Raw genomic sequence first — 23,583 nt, forward strand, 5'->3', positions numbered from 1 at the left:
TCTGGTACGCCACCATTCCCTGGTTGCACCAATTAATTTAGTTTTGGTTTGTTGCACCTTCCTTTATTCTGTTAGGTCATTCCAATCAAAGTAGTCGTCGAGTGCTGCCCTCCAATCATAGAATACCTGTGGATCAAGGATCCCATTGAAATCCTTCAATTCAAGCTTCATCTTGTAATGATCTGCTCCGCTTCTTGGCTCTTGTCCTCTATTGAAGTATGCCATCATAATATCTTCGAAGGATTGGTTGGGGGGGGGGGGGGGTAATGGCTGCCTCCTTGGTAGAATTTTGTCTGGCTCATACCTATCATAAAGTGGGTTCTCATGCCTAGACTCTCTATTGTGCCCATTCCTTTCTCTGGATCTCCCAGGATGGCCATAGTCTGGATCATCTTCTCTGTATCTTCTTGCTCCACTGACTCCTCCTTCATGTGGTACATAAACTTGGGAATTGATTATGGGAGGGGTGGTGGAGTATGTGCTGTCAGTTGTCTTGGGGTGCTCAAAGTTGGTAATTCTGTTGTTCATCTCAATTAATTGTGCAACAATCTACAGTATTTGTTGGCTTATATCTGATGTGGACTCTTAGAAATAGCTGGAACTTCTAGCTCTAATACCACTGATGTAATCCCAGGTTTAGGGTTAACTTCAGGATCTTCTAATTAAATTCCAGCACTTAACTGAGGTCGCTGGAGGCTACGGTTGATGGGTTGAGAGGTCTAAAATTTGAATTTCAAGTTTGGTGGATATCAAGTTTCAAATTTGAATTCTGAAATTTAGGGTTTCGGTTAGGGGTTGCTGTTTCTGTAATTCAGAATTAGTAATACTACTAATCTGTAAGTTAGAGACTGTTCAGAGAAAGGGGATCAGGTTTGGAAAAATTAGGGTTTTCTTGGAAACTTCAAAAATTCTGCAACTCTTCTCCAGGAAGAAGATGAAGTGCAGAAATTCTGAACAACAGAATTAGGGCTGCTTTGGGGGTTTTAAGATTAGGACTAGGTTATATAGGATTATGCGATCCTATAGAAGGTACAAGGTGTGTTTTTAGGGCACAGATTGAGTAATCCTAGTGGGGTTAGGACTGAAAACATGGGGAAGAAGAAGAGGGGTAAAGGAGCTACTGTGGTTAGGGTTTGGGAATGGCTACAACTTAAGGGGATGGAGTGCGGGTCTTGACTTACTTGAATGGTGGTGAGCTTGCTGGAAAATCTGCAGAGGAGCTTGAAGATGATGAAGAAATCTCAAAACTTGAAACAAGAGCACTCTATCCCAGCGGCAGGGTTCCAAGGGGAATCCCACAACTTTCCCAAAGCCAAATTCGCAAACTCAAATCAATTCATTAATCAAGACTGAAAATAACTTACAATAGAAAGGATATTTATAGCCTGAAACAAAGGAACTCTGACTCATACTGAGATATCCTAACTGTTAGGATCCCATTACAACTTAACTTGTACTCTGAAACACTTATCAAAAGGAATCTAATTACTATGTGATCTTAGCACTTGGATCTGAGATCTCACTTAAACTCTTTAAGTCACGTAATGCTAATTAGATAACTGGAGATCTAAGCAACCAAATTACAAACTGACTGGACTCAAAAAGGAAATAATTCTTCATAGTTTAAGTTATCCTTCAAAGTAGTATTTCTTAGAAAGGAAACTTTTATTTCCTAAGTTAACACAACTCTATGACTCTGTCCAACTGAAACTTCAAGACAAAAGGAAATAAATAATGACTTGACTCTCAAAACTTCTAAATAAACTAATTTACTAGATTTTGGTTTTCATTATAGCTCGATCCAGGGGTTGGAATTGACCATTCTACCCTTAGGATGGAATCGGCCTCCCTAACTAATGGTTGGGCTTTGGCCCTTTTTTCTTTTCTTTGGGGGGGGGGGGGGGGGGGGGAACAACCCAGGATACATCACCCTCTTCATAAAAAAAGACAAGTATCCAAGCTACCATTCTAATTGTCTATTGAAAATATAGTTGTGACCATGGTGGGAGATCTCACGTGATATCTTGCTATTTTGAGATAGCGAGACGAGAGGAGAGATGAGATCTGAGAGATGGGAGATCTAGCCACATCTCGGCGAGATCTCGCCATCTCTGTTCCAACCACCTGGTTTAGGGGATTTTAAAACCCCCTATCTCGCTCGAGAGAGGCATATCTTGCCTCTCTCTCCCTACAACCCTCAAAACATGCCGGAAACTTGATTTTTTGCTGGAATTTGTTGGGGATTCAACTTCTAAACATTCTTATGACATCTATAACATTAAATTATCATCATTCAAGCCTATTTCAACTAGATCTTCAATAAAGATAAGATTTTCCCCCAAATTTGAATTTTTTTCCAAAATAGAATGTTCTACAATGGGTGTGTGAGTCTAGTATAAATATATGTTCTCCGCTAGTGTTTTGCTGCCGATCCCAAGCCCGGGTAAAGGAGGAGGGTTGGTGTGTCATGTCGGCAACCGGCACCGGAAAAAATCTAGCCAAACCTTTTTCATGGATTCGACCTTATATGATAAAAGCTATGCTAGGGCATCCCCTGTAAGCGACGCGTCGCATCGACGCCCGGATCCGGTGATAAGTAGGCAAGGGTTCCCGCGCCGTGGACGAGTGCGGGTACAGAAGCTAGTCCATAAGCATAGGATTAGATTGGCATCTTGGAACATTGGATCTTTAACTGGTAAGAGCTTAGAATTAATAGATGTTATGAGGAGAAGAATGATTAATGTAGCTTGCATTCAAGAGACTAGATGGAGGGGTAAAAAAGCCAAAGAGTTGGATGACTTTAAACTTTGGTATACCGGGAATAAAACAAATAAAAATGGAGTGGGTATAATAGTGGATAAAGATTTAAAAAATGATGTGGTGGATGTTAAAAGAGTGGGTGATAGGATTTTTGCTATCAAGCTTGTAATGGAGAAGAGTTCATAAATATAATTTGTGCATATGCACCTCAAATAGGATTAGATGAAAGTCTAAAGCTAGAATTTTGGGAAAATATGGATGGATTAATGCAAGGAATTCGTCAAGGAGAAAAGATAATCATAAGAGGTGATTTAAATGGACATATTGGAAAAGATCAAAGAGGATATGAGAGTGTACATGGAGGATATGGTTTTGGAGAAAGGAATGAGGAGGGGATTTCAATTTTGGATTTTGCTACTGCTTTTGATCTATCTATTATAAATACTTACTTCAAAAAGAGAGATGAACATTTAATTACCCTCAAAAGTCGACAACATAGAAGCCATATAGATTTCTTCCTAACTAGAAGGACTGATAGATTGTTGTGCAAGGATTGCAAGGTGATAGCGGGGGAAAGCTTAATTGCACAACATAGACTTGTGGTCTTGGATATGTGCTTAGTCTCAAGAACACATAAAAGGTCCAAGGTTAACTATCCCAGAATAAGATGGTGGAATTTGAAAGGAGAGTACTCTAATTCCTTCATTAATGAAGTAGTCAAATAAGGAAAAGGGGATTCCAATGCAATGTGGAATGAGATGGCTATGTGTATTAAGAAGGTGGCTAAAGATGTTCTAGGTGAATCAAAAGGAAAGCTCCATTCTTATAAAGAGACGTGGTGGTGGGATAGTGAGGTTCAAGCTGCCATTAAGAATAAAAAAAAACTAGTTTTAAGACATGGCAAAGAACAAAGGATGTTGAGGATCTTCAAAGGTATAGGTTGGATGGAAATTAAGCTAAGAAAATTGCGGGAAAAGCAAGGGAAAAGAAGTATGAAGAGTTATACAATAAGTTAGGCACGAAGAAAGGGGGAAAATCTATTTATAAGATAGCTAAGATGAGGGATAGGAAGAGTAGAGATCTTGACCATGTTAGATGTATTAAAAATGGAGATGGTAAAGTATTAGTTTGTGAGGAGGACATTAAGAAAAGATGGGAAACCTATTTCTCTAGTTTACTAAATGAGCATTCTTCAAGCACTTATGTTTCGGACGATTACACCTTTCACCAAGGCACCAATATCCGAATTTATATATGTAGAATTTCGATGTCTGAAGTAAAAGAAGCTTTAAGGAGGATGAAACTCGGCAAGACACAAGGTCCTGATGAAATCCCAATTTAAGTATGGAAGAGCTTAGGAACCCATGGACTAGTTTGGCTGACTAAGTTGTTTAACAAGATTATGAGCACAGAGAAAATGCCAGATGAATGGAGAAGTGTTGTGGTTCCAATTTACAAAAATAAAAGAGATATTCAAAGTTGTAATAACTATAGTGCCATTAAATTGATGAGCCATACGATGAAGTTATGAGAGAGAATAATTGAAACTCGTTTGAGACACTTAACTACAGTTACAGAGAACCAATTTGGGTTTATGTCAGGAAGATCTACAACGGAGGCTATTTACCAAATTAGGAGACTTATGGAAATGTATAGAGAATGTAGGAAAGAGCTTCATATGGTATTTATTGACCTAGAAAAAACTTATGATAGAGTCCCTAGAGCGTTAATTTGGCAAGTACTAGAGAAAAGAAGTTTTGCAAGTAAATATATAGATATAGTTAAGGATATGTATGATGGTTCGGTGACTAGTGTTAGAACAGTGGGGGGACAAAGTAATGAATTCTCAATAACAGTTGGGCTACATCAAGGGTCGCTTTAAGCCCTGATGAGCACATTTATGTGTGAAATCTTAGGGCATAAAGCATGCATTTTATACACTTAGAATGGAGTTACCTTGAGTTTTATGTTGTTTTTGCAGATTTTAGGACTTTTCAAGATTTAAGCAAATATTTGGAGTTTTGGGCTTGAATCATGCTATTTTACACGTCAAGAAGTCCATTCAAATTCTCAAATGCGAAAATGGGCCTGATCTGGAGCATGATGGGCTAGAGATGTGTGATTATGGGCCAACTCCGAAATACTGAAGAGATAAAGAAGGCAAATTTGATCTACGGCTGAGATTTTAAATCAAATCTATAGAGATATTATTGAGAGAGTCCAAATGGAAAAGAGTCCTTGCATACCTCAATATCTTATCTCTTATCTTGGATTTAATTAAAGAAAGAAAAAGAGGAAAAAGAATTATATTCAGAAAGAAAAAGAGGGAAAATCCCGTTTTTGAATGCCTCTGTCCAGTTTCGATCAAACCCTTCATCGAACGGTCATCCGATGTCCGATCGTGCTGATTTTTGGAGGAGAGCTTCAAGACTACTTAAACCTCAAATCCAACGGTGGAATTATGCATCTGACCTCTCTAAGTTGGCGCGATTACTACGTCAAAACCCTAATTGATTGAGTCAGATAGAAACCCTGAGTTTTATTCAAATTCAGCCGTGCTTCATATCTCATGTAAACTCTATAAAAGGAGAACATACTCCATTAAAAAAAAAAAAAAAAAAGGTGTCTTAGAGCTTAGTAGAAGCATTATTTCTTCTCTCTTCAGTTTATTTAGGCTTTCTCTAGTTTTCTTTGCTTGCAGTTGTGAGATTTTAAATTTCTAGATTCAATGTTTAGATTTAATTTTTATGTAATGCAATTCAAGTTCAAGTTTCAAGTTTTTAGATTCGTTTTTCTCTGGGTCTAGCAATTGCAGATTTAGATCATTCTAGATCTAGATCTGGTTGTTAGGGTTGGTTGAGATTCGAATCATTTGTTCAATTCGCAAGTAAGTAATTTTTTTTTATTAATCTTCTCTCCTCCCTCCAATCCCGCTTCTATCTACCCCTCCATATTCTTAATTTAGGATTTACTTTCAGCATTATTTATTGTTCTCCCTTCCCCTGGATCCTTGATCAGAGATGCCTACTGTCGTGCCTCTCTTTGGTTAAGGCTTCCTTTTCCTTTAATTGCTTTGTTTATTGCTTTGTTATTTACTTTCTGCCTATTCATTCATCATCTCGGACCACATAACCGGAGCAAGCCTACAGTCGTGCCTCTGCTTCTGGTGACGGGTGGTGTTGCATCTGCATTTCAGCTATTTCTTTTTCTTTTTATTGCTTTGTTTATTGCTTTGTTATTTACTTTCTGTTATTTACTTTCTGCCTATTCATTCATCATCTTAGACCACATAACCGGAGCAAGCCTACAGTCGTGCCTCTGCTTCTGGTGACGGGTGGCGTTGCATCTGCATTTTAGCTATTTCATTTTCCTTTTATTGCTTTGTTTATTTCTTTGTTTATTGCTTTGTTTATTGCTTTGTTATTGTTCGCATTTTTTTTCCTGTCTTTTATTTATGCATTGATTGTGTTTAATTTATTTTTCGTTTCAATTCGATTGCATTAGACATATAGATTAGGATCGTTTAGTTTAGTTAATTAGTTAACAAAAATTGAATCATTCCACTCTCGCATTACTATTAAGAAGTTCAATTCTAAGTGGTATATCTCCCTGAGATCGACCCGTTAGCTACACGATACCGTGCGCTTGCGGTAATTTTTAAATTTCACAAACAAGTTTTTGGCGCCGTTGCCGGGGAGGTATTAGTCCACTTTGTTTTTTTAATTCTTAGGTAAATCGAAGTGATTTAAAAATAAAAAAATAAAATTCAAAGATATTACTCTTAACTTGAGTAGAAACAAAAACGTATAGTAGTCCCCACTCTCTGCAGTAATCCCCAAGATTCGATTGTAGGTGGCTCCGAAGACTATACGGATTCCCTTCTTTGTCAAACCTATAAGCGCTCAACTATACGGCAACCTTACAGCTTTGGAATCATTGTTTCAATCTTTGTGGTGGGAAATTCATTACTTTCCCTTCGTTTTTGTTATTTTCTTTTCTTTTATTCTTTAGTACTTTATTTATTTTTTTATTAAAAAAAAATCTCATTCTTTCATAAGAGCCATTAATTGCATTAAGTGGTTAGTGCATGTGTGTCTGGACTCGTGATTCTACAAATAGAATTGTCCGAGTGTCTACCTTGACCATGGAAGGTCTACCTCCACCACCTCCACGAGTCTTAGGGATAGATTTTATCCTACCCGATCTGCACAACCTTCCTGTATACATTTACCTGAAGTGATGGGTAATAATTTTGAGCTCAAATCTCATTATCTATCTATGTTACCCCAATTTCATGGGCTACCTGATCAAGATGCATATTTGTTCCTTAGGGAGTTTGAGGAGGTTTGTGTCCTTATGAAGGTACAACAACTTAATGATGATGCCGTAAGACTACGGTTTATTACCTTTGCATTAAAGGACCAAGCCAAAAAGTGGCTTTATAGCTTACCTAGGGATAGCATTATCATATGGGAACAATTTACTATTCTATTCTTGAAGAAATTCTTTCCTTTCTCTAAGACGAACAAAATAAGAAATGATATACTTCAATTTCGTTAGAAACCCAATGAGTCATTTGCTAAGGTAATGGAGAGGTTTCAAAGCCTTCTCCAAGAATGCCCTCACCATGGTATAGAATTATTGCATTTATGCCAAATAATTTATGAGGGTATCGATTACCAAACAAAGCAACTTTGGAATCAATGTGCCCCAGATTTACATCATTCACGATGATTCGAAGCTACGTTATTACCGCATTAAAGGACCAAGCCAAAAAGTGGCAAGCACCAGGGAAGCATTATCATATGGAAACAATTTACTATTCTATTCTTGAAGAAATCTTCCTTCTCTAAGACGAACAAAATAAGAAATGATATACTTCAATTTCGTTAGAAACCCAATGAGTCATTTGCTAAGGTAATGGAGAGGTTTCAAAGCCTTCTCCAAGAATGCCCTCACCATGGTATAGAATTATTGCATTTATGCCAAATAATTTATGAGGGTATCGATTACCAAACAAAGCAACTTTTGGAATCAATGTGCCCCACAGGATTTACATCATTCATTGATGATTCCGAAGCTTGAAATTTTCTTTTAAACCTAGCAGATAGAACTAAAGAATGGGAGTCAACCCAAGAGTCTGAAAGGACTAGTAGGGGATATTTTGTTGATAGCCAAGTTCATAAGGAAGTACAAATAGATAACATTTTGAAAAAGTTAGAGACTTTGGTAGTTAAAGCTGCACCACCAATTCAAGCAAGCCCATATCTATTTGCATTGGTAATGAATGAATTAACCAAAGACATTCAAGATAAGGTCCCCTGGTGTATGCTTTTTGCAGATGATATTGTCTTGATTGATGAGACCCAAGTGGGGATTAATACCAAATTAGAATCATGGAGAGTAGCTTTAGAATCAAAAGGCTTTAAACTTAGTAGATCGAAGACAGAATATCTAGTTTGTAACTTTAGTCATGATCGGGCAGATGATGAGGTGGTGATACTTGACGATAAAGAGATTTAGAGGATGAGGTTTCCCAAAGAATTAAAATAGGGTGGATGAAGTGGAGAGGTGCGTCCGGGGTCTTATATGATCGGCGTATTCCATTAAAGCTTAAAGGAAAATTTTATAGGACCATTGTTCGACCAGCTATGATGTACGGTGCAGAGTATTGGGCTGTTAAAAAGAATCATATAGATAAATAGCGTAGCAGAAATGAGGATGCTAAGATGGATGAGTGGCAAAACTAGGATTGATAAGATAAGAAATGATCATATTAGAGTTGGTCTAGGAGTTGCTCCCATAAGTGATAAGCTTCGAAAAAGTCGTTTGAGGTGGCACGGCCACGTTCAACGGAGACCTATAAATGCCCCGTACGGAGAAGTGATATAATCCATATTGAAGGAACTAGAAGATCTAGGGGTAGACATAAGATAACCTTAAGAGAAGTGGTGAGAAAGGATATGTATAGCTTAGGCCTTGTATCTAGCATGGCCTCGAATAGAACTGATTGGAGGGCAAGAATCCATGTAGCCGAGCCCATTTAGTTGGGACAAAGCTTATTGTTGTTGTTGTTGTTGTTGTTGTTGCTACTAGCTTTGATCTACACTTTCATGGAAACAAATTTAATGTGACATTTAAACCAATATGTGACATGCTACAATGATGAGTTGACTTGGGAGTCACATGTGGCCACAGTTCAGAATCAGTTGATGCAGAATGCTAAGTGATACTATTGATGTCTTGTAGTCTTGTAATCTTGTTACTCTCGTATTCTTGTGATTGTGAACTTATGGATTATGATTTATGACTTACTAAGAGTCTAAAACTTCTTATGGTTGTAAAATTTTGAAAACATTTAAGTTCTTTGATAGTGTGATGTGTAATGTATTTGATACTTGATAGTTGATAACACGACTTACTTGATATCTCTACATTACATGTTGTCTAACCTTGCATTTCACAGCATTTCGGTTTTACACATAAGGTTGACTTAGAAGACATACTTAGGGTTATTTTCTCACAAATCTAAGGCCGCCAATGTGTTTAAAAGGCCTTAAATATCCTAAATACCGAGTTTCAGCCCAACCGGGGCCCTAAAACCCACCAAGATTACGCCAGAATTTTGGTTGCTATTCTGGAGTGGCGAGATCTCCCACCATGGTTGTGGCGGGTAATAATGGTGAAGAAATTCAAAATTTGAAAAGGCTCTTGAATCATAAATTGATATATAAAGGACCTAAGAAAACGAAGATACTTTATAGGGATTGAAGTTGCTTATTTAGCTCGAGGCATTTTCTTTCTGCAAGAAAATATATCCTAGACTTGCTATCTGAAACACAATTGATACTCCTCCAAAAGTTGCTACGTAACTCAAGGATTAAGAAGGGGAACCAATTGATAAAGGATGGTACCAGCAAGGCAGCAACCAGTGGGAAAGCTAATCTACCTATCTCATACAAGGTCTGACATCGCTGTTGCAGTTAGTAATGTGAGTCAATGATTGCCATCTTCTAAATCTTGATTATCAGAAATCAACTCAAAGCAAAGTTGTTATCTATCTCCACATGATCATTTCTGTATTGAAGCCAATACCAAAGGGTTATCCATTATCCTCATGTACGAGTGAAGAGTGTCTCATCCATTTTTAACTAAATTGGGTATGTGTGATATCCATGCCCCAACATGAGGAGTGTTGAAAGGACAAGAAGTCCCTCTTGATCTAGCGCTAGCACTAGGATCAAGAGGCATCTCTCTTTTATTTGCACTAGGACTCAACTCTTTTTATTTATTCTCAACCCTGTGTTCATTTCCCATTTCAGTTCTAGATTGGTTTTCTATTCCTTTAGTGCTTATATTTCTTTTACTACTCAAAGCAGGACTTGCTCAAAATGTAACCTATAAATTCCCCACCGGGTGCCTGGTTCAACACCGCCCCCCCCCCCCAAAAAAAAAACCCTCTTCTTCTCTTCTTCTACCTATGTTTTGATCCTTCTACTGTCTTCTAAGTTCCACGAGCTCTTCTTTTGCCCAATCCCTTCTTTGCAACACTCAATTCTTCTCTTCTTCCCAAACTTTTCTTCTTTTAGTCCTCTGCTCCGGGCAGTAACAGCAGGGCCTCTATTTGCCTTAATTATCTTTCCCCAGAGATTAGGATTGAAAGAAACCCTACCTTGGGAAATTAACAGTAGATTCCTTACCCATTTGGCTTCCCTATCATGAGCAGCAATCAGAATCAGATCTAACTGAAAGCCTTCCACCAGATTTGTTGCAACCATTCATTGACTGAAACATGTTGCTTATTTCGATCTGATATTAGTAGGACTAAGCAGGAATTGGGAGTCTGGTTCCATTCAACTGAAATTTCAGGGAATCAGGTCAGTGGTGTTAGGAGAAAACTCATCTGGGACTGATTTTCTACATCTGGTTTGTGCTAGAAGTTGAAGATGATACTTTTTCCTTTGATATTACTATTTTCTACCCCTACTTTCCTTATTACCCCTCCCTCTCTTCTTTCCTACCTCTTGTCATCAATTTCTTTTACATTCCAAGTTTTCCCTTGACACCCTATACGTTATGTTTCCCTTCTGTTCCCTTCTTTTTTTATTGAAACTTCCACCTATTTACAGGATTATAAGGAATATCACTGCACACTTTAACTGATTCATTCATTAGCTGGGTGGACCCATAGGTGAACTGAGAGTTTGGTACCCTGGATTGCACCAAAATCCCTTCTGTCTCAAACTTGGCATTTGAAATAGGAAATGAACAAATCTGCTAGTTCTGCTGATTTTTTTCATGTTTTAAGGAATATGAGTTGGTACACTGATTTGGGACAAGGCTGAGTTTGTAGTTTTCATTTGGTGTATTTGTTTGCACAGCAGAGCCAACCATATAGCCTCCACTGAAAGACATAAAAGGAATCTTTGCTAAGCAATTTATCATAGTAAAAGTAGCAGAACTTCATATTATCTACATTCAAGGTGATAACTTGTGATCTTACAAAGAAAAACAACTGTTAGTAATTAAAAATATCTGCCTGGGGATAGAATTAGACAATTCTCAAGAATCCACAATCTCCAAGATTTAAACTAAAAAGTTAAGCATCATATGATTCAGCAACAAAACACCAAAAAAAGTAACCAATATAAACTATACACACCGAGGCAGTTATACCACACAAGCACATAAATAAGAAAATTTGGAGCAGGCCTCCTAGAACTGCAACCGCTCGAACAACTCGAAGCTGCAAACGTCAAGGCAGGAGTCTGAATATCAGTTCTAAGTATAACTCACAAGTTTCAAAAATTTTAAATATGAGACAGTGGCCATACATGAAGATAAGCATAAACCAACCTTTGATACCGAAAACTCTAGTCCCAATGCAAAAAGAAGGAAGATGACCCCAAACTGAGCTACAGTTTCCACCTACAAGCACAAATCAATATAAAGATGGACAAGAATAGCAACCAGTTCAACTGATTCGCAATTCCCCACTACAACACCCAGATGGTTCTAAATGCTGTTTTTAGGTATTTCAAAATATATTCACATACTTAAAATGGTGGAAACAAAAAATTCTAACAAATATACAAAATTGCCTTATCCAGAAAGTCCCTATATATATATATATTCTGAGCAAGCAGGATACCCACGGCCTATAGTACCAAACCCATGTTTCTCAGTGTACAAACTTGGCATAAACCTGCCAATGAAAAGCTAATAAATAGGATACCAGAAAGAAAAAAAAACAAATAACGGGACTACTTTGGACCATGGAGTACCAAGGTTTCACTTAAGCACTAAGGTGATGCCTTGCCATACAAAGCACACACTGCCACGAAAAAAGAAAAAAGAAAAAAAAAAAAGAAAGAAAGAAAAAAGTGTAGCACAACTTTGCCCATCCAATACCATGTTACTGCATTGGCAACAGTTTGACATCTATGATCACTGTATCCCTTTATAACTCAGAGAAATTATATAAAATAGTAATACAACCAGCATTGACACATGAGGTTGAATGCAGGGCAGTTAAAAATAAAATTAGTGTGGTTTAATAGAGTATGTTGTGGAAGAGTCGTAAAACCAGTAAAAACAAAATAAGAATGAGCAAATTAGAGCAAAACTAGGTGTCACCGCTGGTCATCATAAGTCATGAGTAATTTGCATAAGTGGCACTGCAATATGCAAAGGTGCCCTTCGAATGCTCCAGTAGGGAGAAATTGTATTCCAAATTGAAGGAGCTAAAAACGCTTGAGGTAGGCCCATTAAACTACAGAAGAAATGGTAACGAAGGACATGAATAGCTTAGGATTGGAATTTTGTATGAATATAAAAGATTATTGAAATAGGATCCATGTGGTCAACCCAATGGGATAATGCCAAGTTGAGTTGTTTTTGTTAACAAAAAATACACTAAACAGAATTGAATGCGAAACAGAATTACAGGATTCAAGTAGCCAACTCCATAGATTGACTGTATGATAATTAGGTGATAAATGTATTATATTGAAAACAAGCGAATGAAACGAACTTGTTTCAGACCCAAATCAGTACATATCTCACTAAGTTTTGGCCTCCTTAAACCATTATAATGATTGTTTTTCTTTTGTCATTTCCAATTTGCATCGTATTACTTGACAATACTTAGACAAGTTCTACGAATGCCGCTTTCATCGTTTCCAATGACTCTTGTGAAACTTGTACTATGGCGAACTATAACCCAATTCCAAAGGGACCAAAATACTAAACAAAACCAACATTTCAAGTAATTGTTTCAATGACATAGAGAAACACTTGTCGAATATTTTAACTGAAATGCTAAATGCAGAAAAAAAACACAGCAAGAATCTGATGCAGGCCCCAACTAAATTGGCCAATTTCCCTTTGAATCAACTTAGGGCTGATAAATATGTGTTGGGCCTTTGTTTAGCAAGTTTAGTTCTATGGACCCATACGCTAGTATTCAGGCCAAGTACAAAAATAGGATTTTATTTAGTGCAATTAGGTCATGTCTATCAAGAGTAATGTGTCTTATTAAATAACCTTATCAGGCCCTGATATACCTTTATTAAATAATCCTTATCAAGGGCCTGATACACATGAGTGAACAGTCCTTATTAGATTAGTAGGTCAGTAATAAGAGTTCCATTAAAATTCAAGTTAGTTGCCATTTTGAGTACAACGAGGAAAGTTAGTTCAAAGCTATAAATACAACACCTAGGCATGTAACAGATTCATATTGGAGGATATAATTAATAAAGAGTGTGTTGCCACCTAAGAGTAAGATGTTAATAGAGTTTCCTATTTGAAGGATTTTCCTTCGGTAGTGCTTGCAGCCTGCCTTCACTATTCCATCATCATATCAGCCACACGGTTGAAACACCGAGATACTGAAATTTCGACCAACTTTTGGAGAATTTCGGCTGCATTTTCAGTGGGTTTTAGGTATTTTTGGGTCTAACTTTTTGTGTACAGCCTAATTTTAGGCCAATAAACACAACGGCAACGTTATTTTTTGCAAAAAATTTAACAAAAATTGATCACTTGATTCACATATGCCCAACTGTTTGCAGAGGAAACTGGATCATGTATTTTCACAAATCAAAACATGAATATACAAGAAAACATTGAAACTTCCATTAAAATGCAATAACAAATATTGAGAAGTAGTCAAATATAGTTTACAATTACAACCCCTTGATGTTCTTGAAATTTCAAAGAAAAACCAAAATTTAAACTGAATTTCGTTTCGGACCATATTTCATCTCTCTAGGCTCGACATGACAGAAATCTCGTGAAATTTAGTACCATGTCAGCCATTACCAGACTTGTGTTACAGACTTAGAGGTACATAACAAGTCAGCACTCACTCTATTTTCCTTCCGTTCTTTGATTTCTGTTTTGAACACCCCAACCCCATTCAACCACTTCTTCCTCATAAACTATAGAATAAATATCTCCTAATCCCTCCACCAGAATTCTACCACATTGCAGATCCATTAACACCCTACCTCCACTGTCACTCAATCCCAATTGCAGGCCTTTCACCCTTCCAAAACCCTACGTCCCAAACTAAAACTATGAAGACCTAATCCTACACCCCAAACACAAATCATAATTATGTAGCGCAACCCTAGACCCCTTACAGCCCTAACCTGAGGCCTCTAAAACCATAAACTAGAGCTACCCAAATCCTGGTCCGATGTCCTTGATACCTAACCCTAAGCCAACATCCAAAGGGGAACAACCCAGCATTCGTGTATACAAAATGTCCAGTAACAGGGGTCTTTACCTAATAAATCCGACCTGAATCACTCTTTTCACCCTAAACAGGGGCCTGAATCGATTCTGGTTGAAATCCCTCAAAACCCTAATTCTGAAGTAGTAATCCTAAACCCTAGACCTTCAAAACTCTATCTCTATAACTACTTACTTTTCATTCTAGAACCCTAACTCTGTAACCCTAAACAAATCCTTGTTATACCCACCTGAGACTTCTAAAAACTCCAAAACAGAGGCCCATTCAAGTCCCCTTAAAACCCTAACCCTAATGTCCAGATTTGAGAAGTTCAGGTTAACAATTTGTCATATGAACAAGTCAGCAAAGAATAAATGTCAGCAATGACCAATAAGCCTTTGTCCCAACTAAATGAGGTTGGCTGCATGGATTCTTGCCTTTCAATCAGCAGCTATATTTGAGGCCAAACTAGATACAAAAGCCTAAGCTATGCATATACTTTCTCACCACTTCTCTTTAGGTTATCTTAGGTCTGCCCGTAGTTCTTCTACAGTTCCACTTCCTTCAATCTGGATTAAATCGCTTCTCCGTGTAGGGGCATTTAAAGGCCTACAATGTACGTGGTCATGCACCTCAATCGAATGTCTCGTAACTAATCATTTATCGGAGCTGCTCCAAGACCAGCTCTAATATGATCACTCAGTTGGTCCCAACCCCAAGTAAAGGAGGGTTGGTGCATCCAGTCGGCAGCCGGCACCGAAAAAATCCAACCAAACCCTTTTTTACATGGATTCAACAAGTCAACGGAGAATATAATTGGTAAATCAGTTCGGTTTTATAAATCAAAAGGCTTAGTTTGAGGGTACAACTTCAAAGTCAGAATTCTGCTTTAGCCCTAAACAATAACTTGATACAATCAACCCTAGTTTATGCACTGCCAATCATCTAAAGATATTGGAAAAATTGGCCTTCATTGACTTGGGGCTACATCAAAATCTGTAACCGCTATTTACCATAGTTCAAGAATTTGGTTTCATAGCTCAACTCAGTCAGCCAAAAACCAAGCTGTACCAAGATGTCGCCAAGTGGGCCTACTTTTTTTTGGTTGGAATCAAAAGTCAGGTTTGGGTGGGGAGCATAAATTACAGTAAAAATCTGAGATATACCAAGATTCCCACTGAAACATATTGAGACCTCGCCGAGATACCAAGATATTAGAGATATTAACTCATATGCCATCTCGTCCCATAATCCTGAAAAAAGGAGAAATTACCAAGATCTCGTGGAGTTCTCAATCTATGCTACGTACATTAACCAATATTTCCTATCACTTACCAAAAATAACAAATTAGGCATACAACTATCCAATAAAATAAAACAAACTTAAGAGGTTGAATTGTTCATATACTTCTTTACTAATCAGGTCAAAAAGAGACAAACACCATAGAATCCAAACACTGAGACAAAAGCACCAGGACAAACATCCAGATGGCTTACGTTATAGCTCTAATGAAGAAAAGCAACATACTTGAACCAATTCACTGACAAAACTTAACCCGCCTGGTCCAATAAGGGATCCCGCTAGCAAATATCCAGTGATAACCTGCAAAAAATTGTGTTTTTAGTAAGTAAACTTTATTGATTAAAAAGGCATATCTTTAAGAACTCCCATATGGATTTGAAGACACTTTGTAAGGATAATTATCTAAACTACCATATTCAAGTAATGTGTCATAGTTCCTTCAAGAATTGGATTAATAACAAACAAAAGCAAGATAAACAGAATCCCATACTGGTTGTCCAGCACATGCAAAAGCAATGCCACCACAGGTTGCCGTTACAATGACAACTACCAGATCTGATATCAATCTGCATAAAAAGTTTGGAAAAGCTGACAAGTTAATGTTAGTAAAAGGGAAATGATAATGACAACAGAAAGTATGAAACTGATAACCTTACCTTAAGTCCAACTGTAGCACAGGATATTTTGATTTGGGATTAGAAATAATAAATACATTGTCCTGGAAAAATCAGCAAAGATGCAAAAACCTGTTAACCATTGAAATGGCCTGGTTACGTGCATGCATGCATAAACAAACATACTTGATACAATCCAAAAACCATTGCAACATTATATAACCAGGCGAAAGAAGACAGGACCATACCTTCCTATCAATCAGGGTTGGCATATCTTCTGCTCGATTCTCATTATCCAAATTAAAAACATCATGAAGCTGAAATGACCTACCATAAGAACCACCAAGATGGGAAAGTTAAATTTTGTATACAAAGGCAGAACATTTCAAACGAATTCATATCCCCCACATGCTACTAAAAAAAGACCGACATGATAAAAACCGAATCAATTATCACTATTATTGTATTTATTCACATGATAAAAAGAATTACTTCTCTTCCTTGGATTCATTTTTCTTGGGCTTGACTCTAGCAACAGTTTCCAGAACAGCCTGATGAACAAAAACACAGAAAGAAAGTATTCAATAACATATACAAACACAGCAACCCACCCCCCAAAAAAAATAATAATAATAATAAAGAATTAGTGTGCTCAAAGTTCTCAACCCATAATGGCCAGCCTTGAATTACAGATCCAACTTATATCCCAGGACCATCATACAATCTTCACAATAACATGCAACAAGTGGAAAGGCTGAAGAGGAATTACTAACCAACCAACGGCAGATGGAATCATGAGATAGGCCATACATACTGAATTAAAAGAACTATTTAACTTGATTCATAATTCATGAGTACAATGTAGAAACTTAAACTCCACCACCATCGTACAAGCAGTTCAACAAACATCAGCAACTTAGGATACACGATAAGTAAACTCTAAGAACCAGATATGTGGCCTGGATGTGTTTCCATTAGGTTAAAGTACATCTTAGTTAAGAAGGAACAGAATTTATTTTACTTATAGGGGTATTAAGCTGCTGTTTTTTCATTATTTCTAACTTATTTGTGGAATAAATTAGAAACTCTTGTTGGCCATAGTTTAGTATAAAGTTATGTCAACAAGAAGATCACAAAGTGGATACATAACACCACCAAAGAAAAAATTAGTTTTGCCTGAAGGCCAAGATATACCAGGTACTCTGAAAAAAACACAATGATTTGATCAAGTTCCGATCATTTCAACCATGTTTCACATGTTTTGAGCAGATTTCACAAATTTCGACCAAAAAACCTGTGCAAGTTTGACTGAACCTAACTGAAACTTGTGGAAACCTCCCTGGGAAGTATCACTAATAACCACATGCACTTATTTATGCCTGATATTGTTTGAGTATATGTTCTTATTAAATAATATTATTCATAATAAACAAATACCCCCTATTTAATCCAACAAAATAGTTAAGAACTTAAAATTTTAAGGGAAAAATAGACAGCCCCTAGTTCAAGAACAGAAACTGGGTTTTCAAAGATAGACGCAAATTTCAACCTTCTAATAGTGCAGTTTTACACCTAAAATTTTCGTAAATTTTAAAATTGGAAAAAAAATTGCTACAGACCAACTGTGTGAGGTATAAATTTTTTTTATTTTGTCAATGTTAAAAAAAATACTTCCACTCAGCAATTTTACGCACCATTTCACATTTACCAAATTAAATTTGACCAAACATAACCCCTTCAATATAAATTAAAATCAAGTAATAAAGAGTTTGTTAGGTTATGTTTCTGTCAAACTTAATTTGATGTATACAAATAGCTTTAAATAAAAATATAAATTCAGACATCAAAACAAATGAATATTGCACTTTCCATTTCATGCAATTCTACAACATGTTATTATTCGTGAAATTCCTAGACGTGAGAAATACAACAATATTAGAAAGTTGAAAATTGCTCTTGCCATAAAAAATCTAATTTTTGTTCTTGAACTAGAGAACAAACTTTCTTTTCTTTTAGAATCTTATTTTTTCACTATTTTTATTGGATTCAAACAGGGAATATTTACTTACTTATGAACAATGTCTTGAATAAACATAAACCGTATTAAGCAAAAATAAATATTTTTTCTGGGTTTCCCAACTAATGTCAGAGAATAACAAACACTATCAAACTAGGGTTTCAAACCCAATGGTTCATGTAGTGTGTTAAAAAATATGAAAATGGGTTGGTGTATATAGAAAATCAGATTGAAAAAAACCATTCTTGGGGTGTCAAAACCAACACCTTAAGATGGCTGGTAAAAAGTACCTGGTATTGACCAATTCCGACCATGTCTCAGATTCTGGCTGGTCGAAACCAAGATTTGCATTTTGCATCCTTACATAATACTAGTCAAAAACTAAAAAAATTAGAAAAACATGTGTAGTGTCTGGCATTGAAAAGTTAATTGAAATGAAATAAAATAAACAAGGGAACTTTCTCACCAGGAACCTACTGTTAATTTAGAGGCACCTGAAATCATATAGGAGGACTACAAAAAGCACCAACGCTGTTTAAGGATCATGTAGGTCACCACACCCACCCCAAGAAGAGTTCCAAGGCCCGAAAGAAGAACTTGGCTTGTCGCCCAGCAGCACTAGAAATGTAATTCGATGCCAGGGTATTTTGGTAATTTTGTCAGTCCAATTTGAACAACCAGCTGGGCCTAATTGTAATTATGAGTTCATTAGGAGACTAAATCCGTTATTAAATTGCTATTTGAGTCTGTCTAGGTCAAGATAAGTAGAAGTCCTATTGGAATTTTGTTTTTGATGTTTAAGTACTGTTAGGAGTAACTAATAAAGGCTATAAAAAGACAGTCTATGCTTGTAACAAAAAGACTGTCTGAAAATACAATTATTGAGAAGTTTGTTGCAGCAAGTTCAGGTATCAAATAGAGCTTTCTAGGGTTTCAGATTGAAGAAAAAACCATTCGGCAGAGCAGCTGGTCTACTTCCAGTCCTCCATCCCGAGACCTTCTAAAACAGATGAGTAACAATTCATATCATCAATTTCAGCATTCCCTCCTCATGCCCTACTTGATGTAAACCCGATTTTAGAGTTAGGGTTTCTTGGATGAATTCCCCAAAATTTGGGGTTTACCCAGAGTCTTTTGACCAACCAGCAAATAAGATCCAAAAGGCTAACAGATGATTTTAAGATAACTTGGAAATCTAAGGGAAGGGTTATGGGAAGGTTGGAAAGATGTTAGGGTTTCCTAAAATTAACGGGATTGATAAGGGAAAAAGTATAAGCTCCTAAGGAATGATTTGAGACCATGCCCTCCCCACCCAATCCTTCCTCATTGACCGCCACATCCCCGCTAACCCCAACTGCATCCTCTGTTGGAACGGTTTTGAAAACCTTGAGCACCTTTTCTTTTCTTGCCCCTTCTCCAGATCTATTTGGGGAAAAGCCCTTGCTTCCATTTGGCCCCGCTCGAGACGATCATATGGGTTTTTTCGAGATTGGTCTTGGATTTTGAAAAACTTTTCAGGCCCTTCTATTTGCGATCGGATTGGTAAGCTAGTGTATTGTGTTTTAATCCATCACCTTTGGTGGGAGCGCAATCTTCGGAGATGGACTGTCAAATCCCGCTCTATAGACAGGATTTGGAACGCCATCTATTTTGATATATCTTCTAGACTGTTAGCCATGCCCCATCCCCCTATTGACGATACCCCAAGGAACAGGCTCATTGTTGTCTCCTGGGGTCTTAGTTCCTCTTTTTGGTCTTCTACTTAAAGACCTTGTTCTCTTGTTTCCTTTTGTTTAATATATTTATTTATTCATCCAAAAAAAAAAGGAATGATTTGAGACATCCCTAAATTAAAAAGTTATGTAACAAATACATATAGGGTGTGTTAAGGATACCTAGGAAGCTCATCGTTCAGTATGGGAGGGTTTAGGGATGATGAAAAAGGGATGGATAAAGAGAAGGGAAGGTTTCTTGGTAAGTTCTTGGGAAATATTTCTTGATCTTTTTCTCTTTCTTTCTTTTTTTCTTCTTTTCTTTCTTTTCTTTCTTTCTTCTCTTCTTTCTTTTCCTTTCTTTCCTTTCTTCTTTCATTCTTTCATTTCTTTTTTTCTCTTCTTTCTGGTTTTCAGATCTGCTGCAAGACTTAGCAAGGAGACCAAGGGAGAAAAGAAAGGGGAGGGGGTGCCGCAAGGGTTACGGGAGGTTGGGAATGCTGTTGCAGAGGTGGGGGAGGGATCCAAATGGGATCGCAAGGGGTGGGAGGGAACCAGGGATGCTGCTGCAGGGTTCAGAGGGGCTGGGGAGGATTGCACCAGAAGGAAGGAAGGTGGGAAGGGGTTCTTGATTGTTGCACTTACTTGTTTAGGGCTGGATTACTGCTTAATAGTGAAAGAATGCAGGAGACAGGAAGAAGATACTGGAAGTTGAAGTCTTGATTGAATTCTAGGAAGCTAGAAACCTAGACAACCACCCTGGCCCTCTCACAAGGCCACGACCCAACCTTTTACTGAAATCAGCTTAAATTCGTTGAATCCACTCTGCCTTTACAATGAAAGAATGGCCTACTTATAGCCTTACATCAAGAAAGAACTTGACTCAAACTGGGAACTAGACATAGGCAGTGGTTGGTATAGTTTTCCCTTTCAATCTTTACCCAAATAAATAGAATTGATGGTGTTTGATACAATACATTCTATTTCTATTTGCAGACGACTGAAGAAATACAAAAGGCAAAAATGGGTCTCAAACTGTTTTTAAGTTTTCTATGGAAATTCATTTGATTTTTTTTTTTTTTTTTGGTGGTGGTTTTTAATACCCATGTGCTTTTAACTTGTATAAGGGAAATTAAAACAGTAAATTCATCATCTATTATAATTCCTATTTAAATCCCTCCAAACTTGTTTCAGGCATACGAACAAGTCTGAATTTCAGGATTTATTAGTATCAGTAAAACTCAGGGCCGAGAGACGGTGATTTAAAGTGCATCATTGGCAGCAGAGGAATTCCGTGGATTAGTGAGTTCGGGTGCGCCTTCTTTGGTTTCATCACATGATAACTCAGCAGCTGCTTCTTCAAGTCGGCCTCTACATCCAGGTGTTTCTAAGAAATCAGTTCCAAGGTGTCACATTTTGTGATGCCAGCATGATACATGATTGACACATGGATGGTCTAGGATTTGTAATTAAGAGTGCTTCAAATGAGCTTTTAAAGGCTGTATTTACCCTCTCTTTATACACAGAAGTGCTTGTAGTTGAGGCAGAAGCAGTGCGTGCAGGGCATAGGTCAGCTACTGGTTCTGGCTATACAAGGATCTGCGTGGTGTCTGATAATAGTTCTGTTATTTCTAATTCGAATTCCCGACCAGGGAATTTACCAAATGGTGCACTAGGGATTATGGAGGTTGTAGCAGCTTTTCTCAGTTCTCACACCCCAGACAGGGCATGCTTTTTGGTGTGGTTTTACCTTTTTACCAGACACTCTTGTTGTCGGCTTAATTCCTAATTTACTGACGAGCAAGCTGCCAATCAAGCCAATTCGCATTTCTCAACATCAGTATCAGCCTCATATTCTGAATGTTCAATAAGGCATCATTTTTCCTACAGAATCTCTCATGGTTTAAAATGGATTAATGCACTGGTACGATATCTTTATTTTAGAGATAGAAATTTCAGTTTGATCCCATACTAGTGTTCATCTTCTTTCCTTTATTCAACAATCCAACTGCAAATATTGGATGATTTACATTTTAAAGGCTGAGATTTCAATTTGATTCAATAAATTTATGTGATAGCAGTAATTTTCCCAAGTCTCTCAGGATAGGCATGGGCTTTATTATGGATTTTCAGTATTCAGAGTTGGCGTTCAAGTGAATATTTTGTTTGATATTCTTCTTGCTATTGATATATTGAGTGTTTTCTGTTGTTTTCCTGTTCCCATCCCCACTAGTTAACGTTTTGCCATCCTTCTGTCCTGCAAAATCTCACCCATATTTCCCATTTAACTGTATTACAACTCCAACCCCTATACATGTTGCAGTACGTGCAAAACTCGAGCCTCTCCATAAGATTGCAACTTCATGATCTTTTTCTCTATACTTAAACAACAATTCAGTATTAAGTTTGTGAAAGGCTATTATGATCTGCCATTCATGGTAGGAGAGGATTTATATACATTTTTATTCAATACAAGTTTTAAGACCTATAAAAAAACATTTTGGAGAAAGAAAATCTATTTCACCTACTGGTTTCTAAACAATTTTTTCATTGTAACCCAAAATGATTTTATTGCATTGATTTTTCGAAAATAGGTAAAAATAAAAAATGTAAACCATTCCAAAGAGTGCCTTAGACTCAACTAGGGACTTAGAAACTAACTCAACTAGGGTTTCCTTCATAAGTTAGGATACCCTCTACAACTAAATAACAGCCACATAAATAAAAGAACTCTTCTTGAAATAAAAGACCTTATTATCTCTAAAGAATCCTACTTTAAAGAAAGACTCCTTAAGACACAAGAACTCAAATACTAACTCAAACAAAGACTTCAAGACATGACTGGGCTCTAAAAATTTAAACTAAAATTTGGAAAGTAACATCAGCAGCAAATTAGGGCTAGAAAACTACCCAAAACGTCCCTTTTTTGATGTTCGGCCAAGCCAAGGTGCACCACCTGGGTGAGGTCTTGGGGCCCACGCTAGGTTTTGGGCTCTTGTTCACATCATTGATGTTCATCCCCTCCCTATACCCTTTGGACATCCCTCCTCTTCCCCAAAACCCTATACTTCTTATCTCTCAATCCCTTCCTCAGAATTCCCTTTCCTTCTACATCCACAACCCCCCCCCCCCCAAAAGTAATAAAAACTCCCATTAGCACTCAATCCAATCCCTGTCCTAAGCTTCTTAAACCAGCAGTGGTGCTTTTCTACAATTTTGGACTATATCACTGGCTTGAACTGTATTTTGTACTAACATAGGATATGAAATACTCAGCGCTACCATTATTAATATTGGAAGGAGCTTGAATGTGCAGCCTATGATGATGAAATTGGCTTGGATTCTACAGCAGCTGAGTCAATAGCATAGCATTGTAGTCTCTCCAATATGACTTTAGTAAAGCATCTCTCATAAGATCAGTCTAATACAATCAAATT

At 37.2% G+C, this 23,583-nt stretch overlaps 1 protein-coding gene across 4 annotated transcripts in view; it reads right to left on the reverse strand.

Moving 5' to 3' along the window:
* LOC149011571 (K(+) efflux antiporter 4-like) overlaps positions 1-23,583 on the reverse strand; it is a 46,045-nt gene that overhangs the window by 15,065 nt on the left and 7,397 nt on the right. For 3 of the 4 annotated variants that reach the window (XM_089161090.1, XM_089161092.1, XM_089161091.1), the window contains exons 3-9: positions 16,910-16,968; positions 16,666-16,744; positions 16,460-16,521; positions 16,294-16,369; positions 16,029-16,103; positions 11,617-11,688; positions 11,423-11,506 (exon numbers count right to left, since the gene is read on the reverse strand). In XM_089161090.1, coding sequence (XP_089017216.1) covers positions 11,423-11,506; positions 11,617-11,688; positions 16,029-16,103; positions 16,294-16,369; positions 16,460-16,521; positions 16,666-16,744; positions 16,910-16,968 — 507 coding nt within the window. Of the gene's footprint in view, positions 1-11,422; positions 11,507-11,616; positions 11,689-16,028; positions 16,104-16,293; positions 16,370-16,459; positions 16,522-16,665; positions 16,745-16,909; positions 16,969-18,724; positions 23,235-23,583 lie in introns of those variants that run through there. The other variant, XM_089161093.1, reaches the window with a different exon arrangement.

The sequence above is a fragment of the Hakea prostrata genome, chromosome 7 (genome assembly GCF_041222555.1).
Source record: "Hakea prostrata isolate BN-2017 chromosome 7, UWA_Hpros_2, whole genome shotgun sequence".
Taxonomy (NCBI): Eukaryota; Viridiplantae; Streptophyta; class Magnoliopsida; order Proteales; family Proteaceae; genus Hakea; species Hakea prostrata.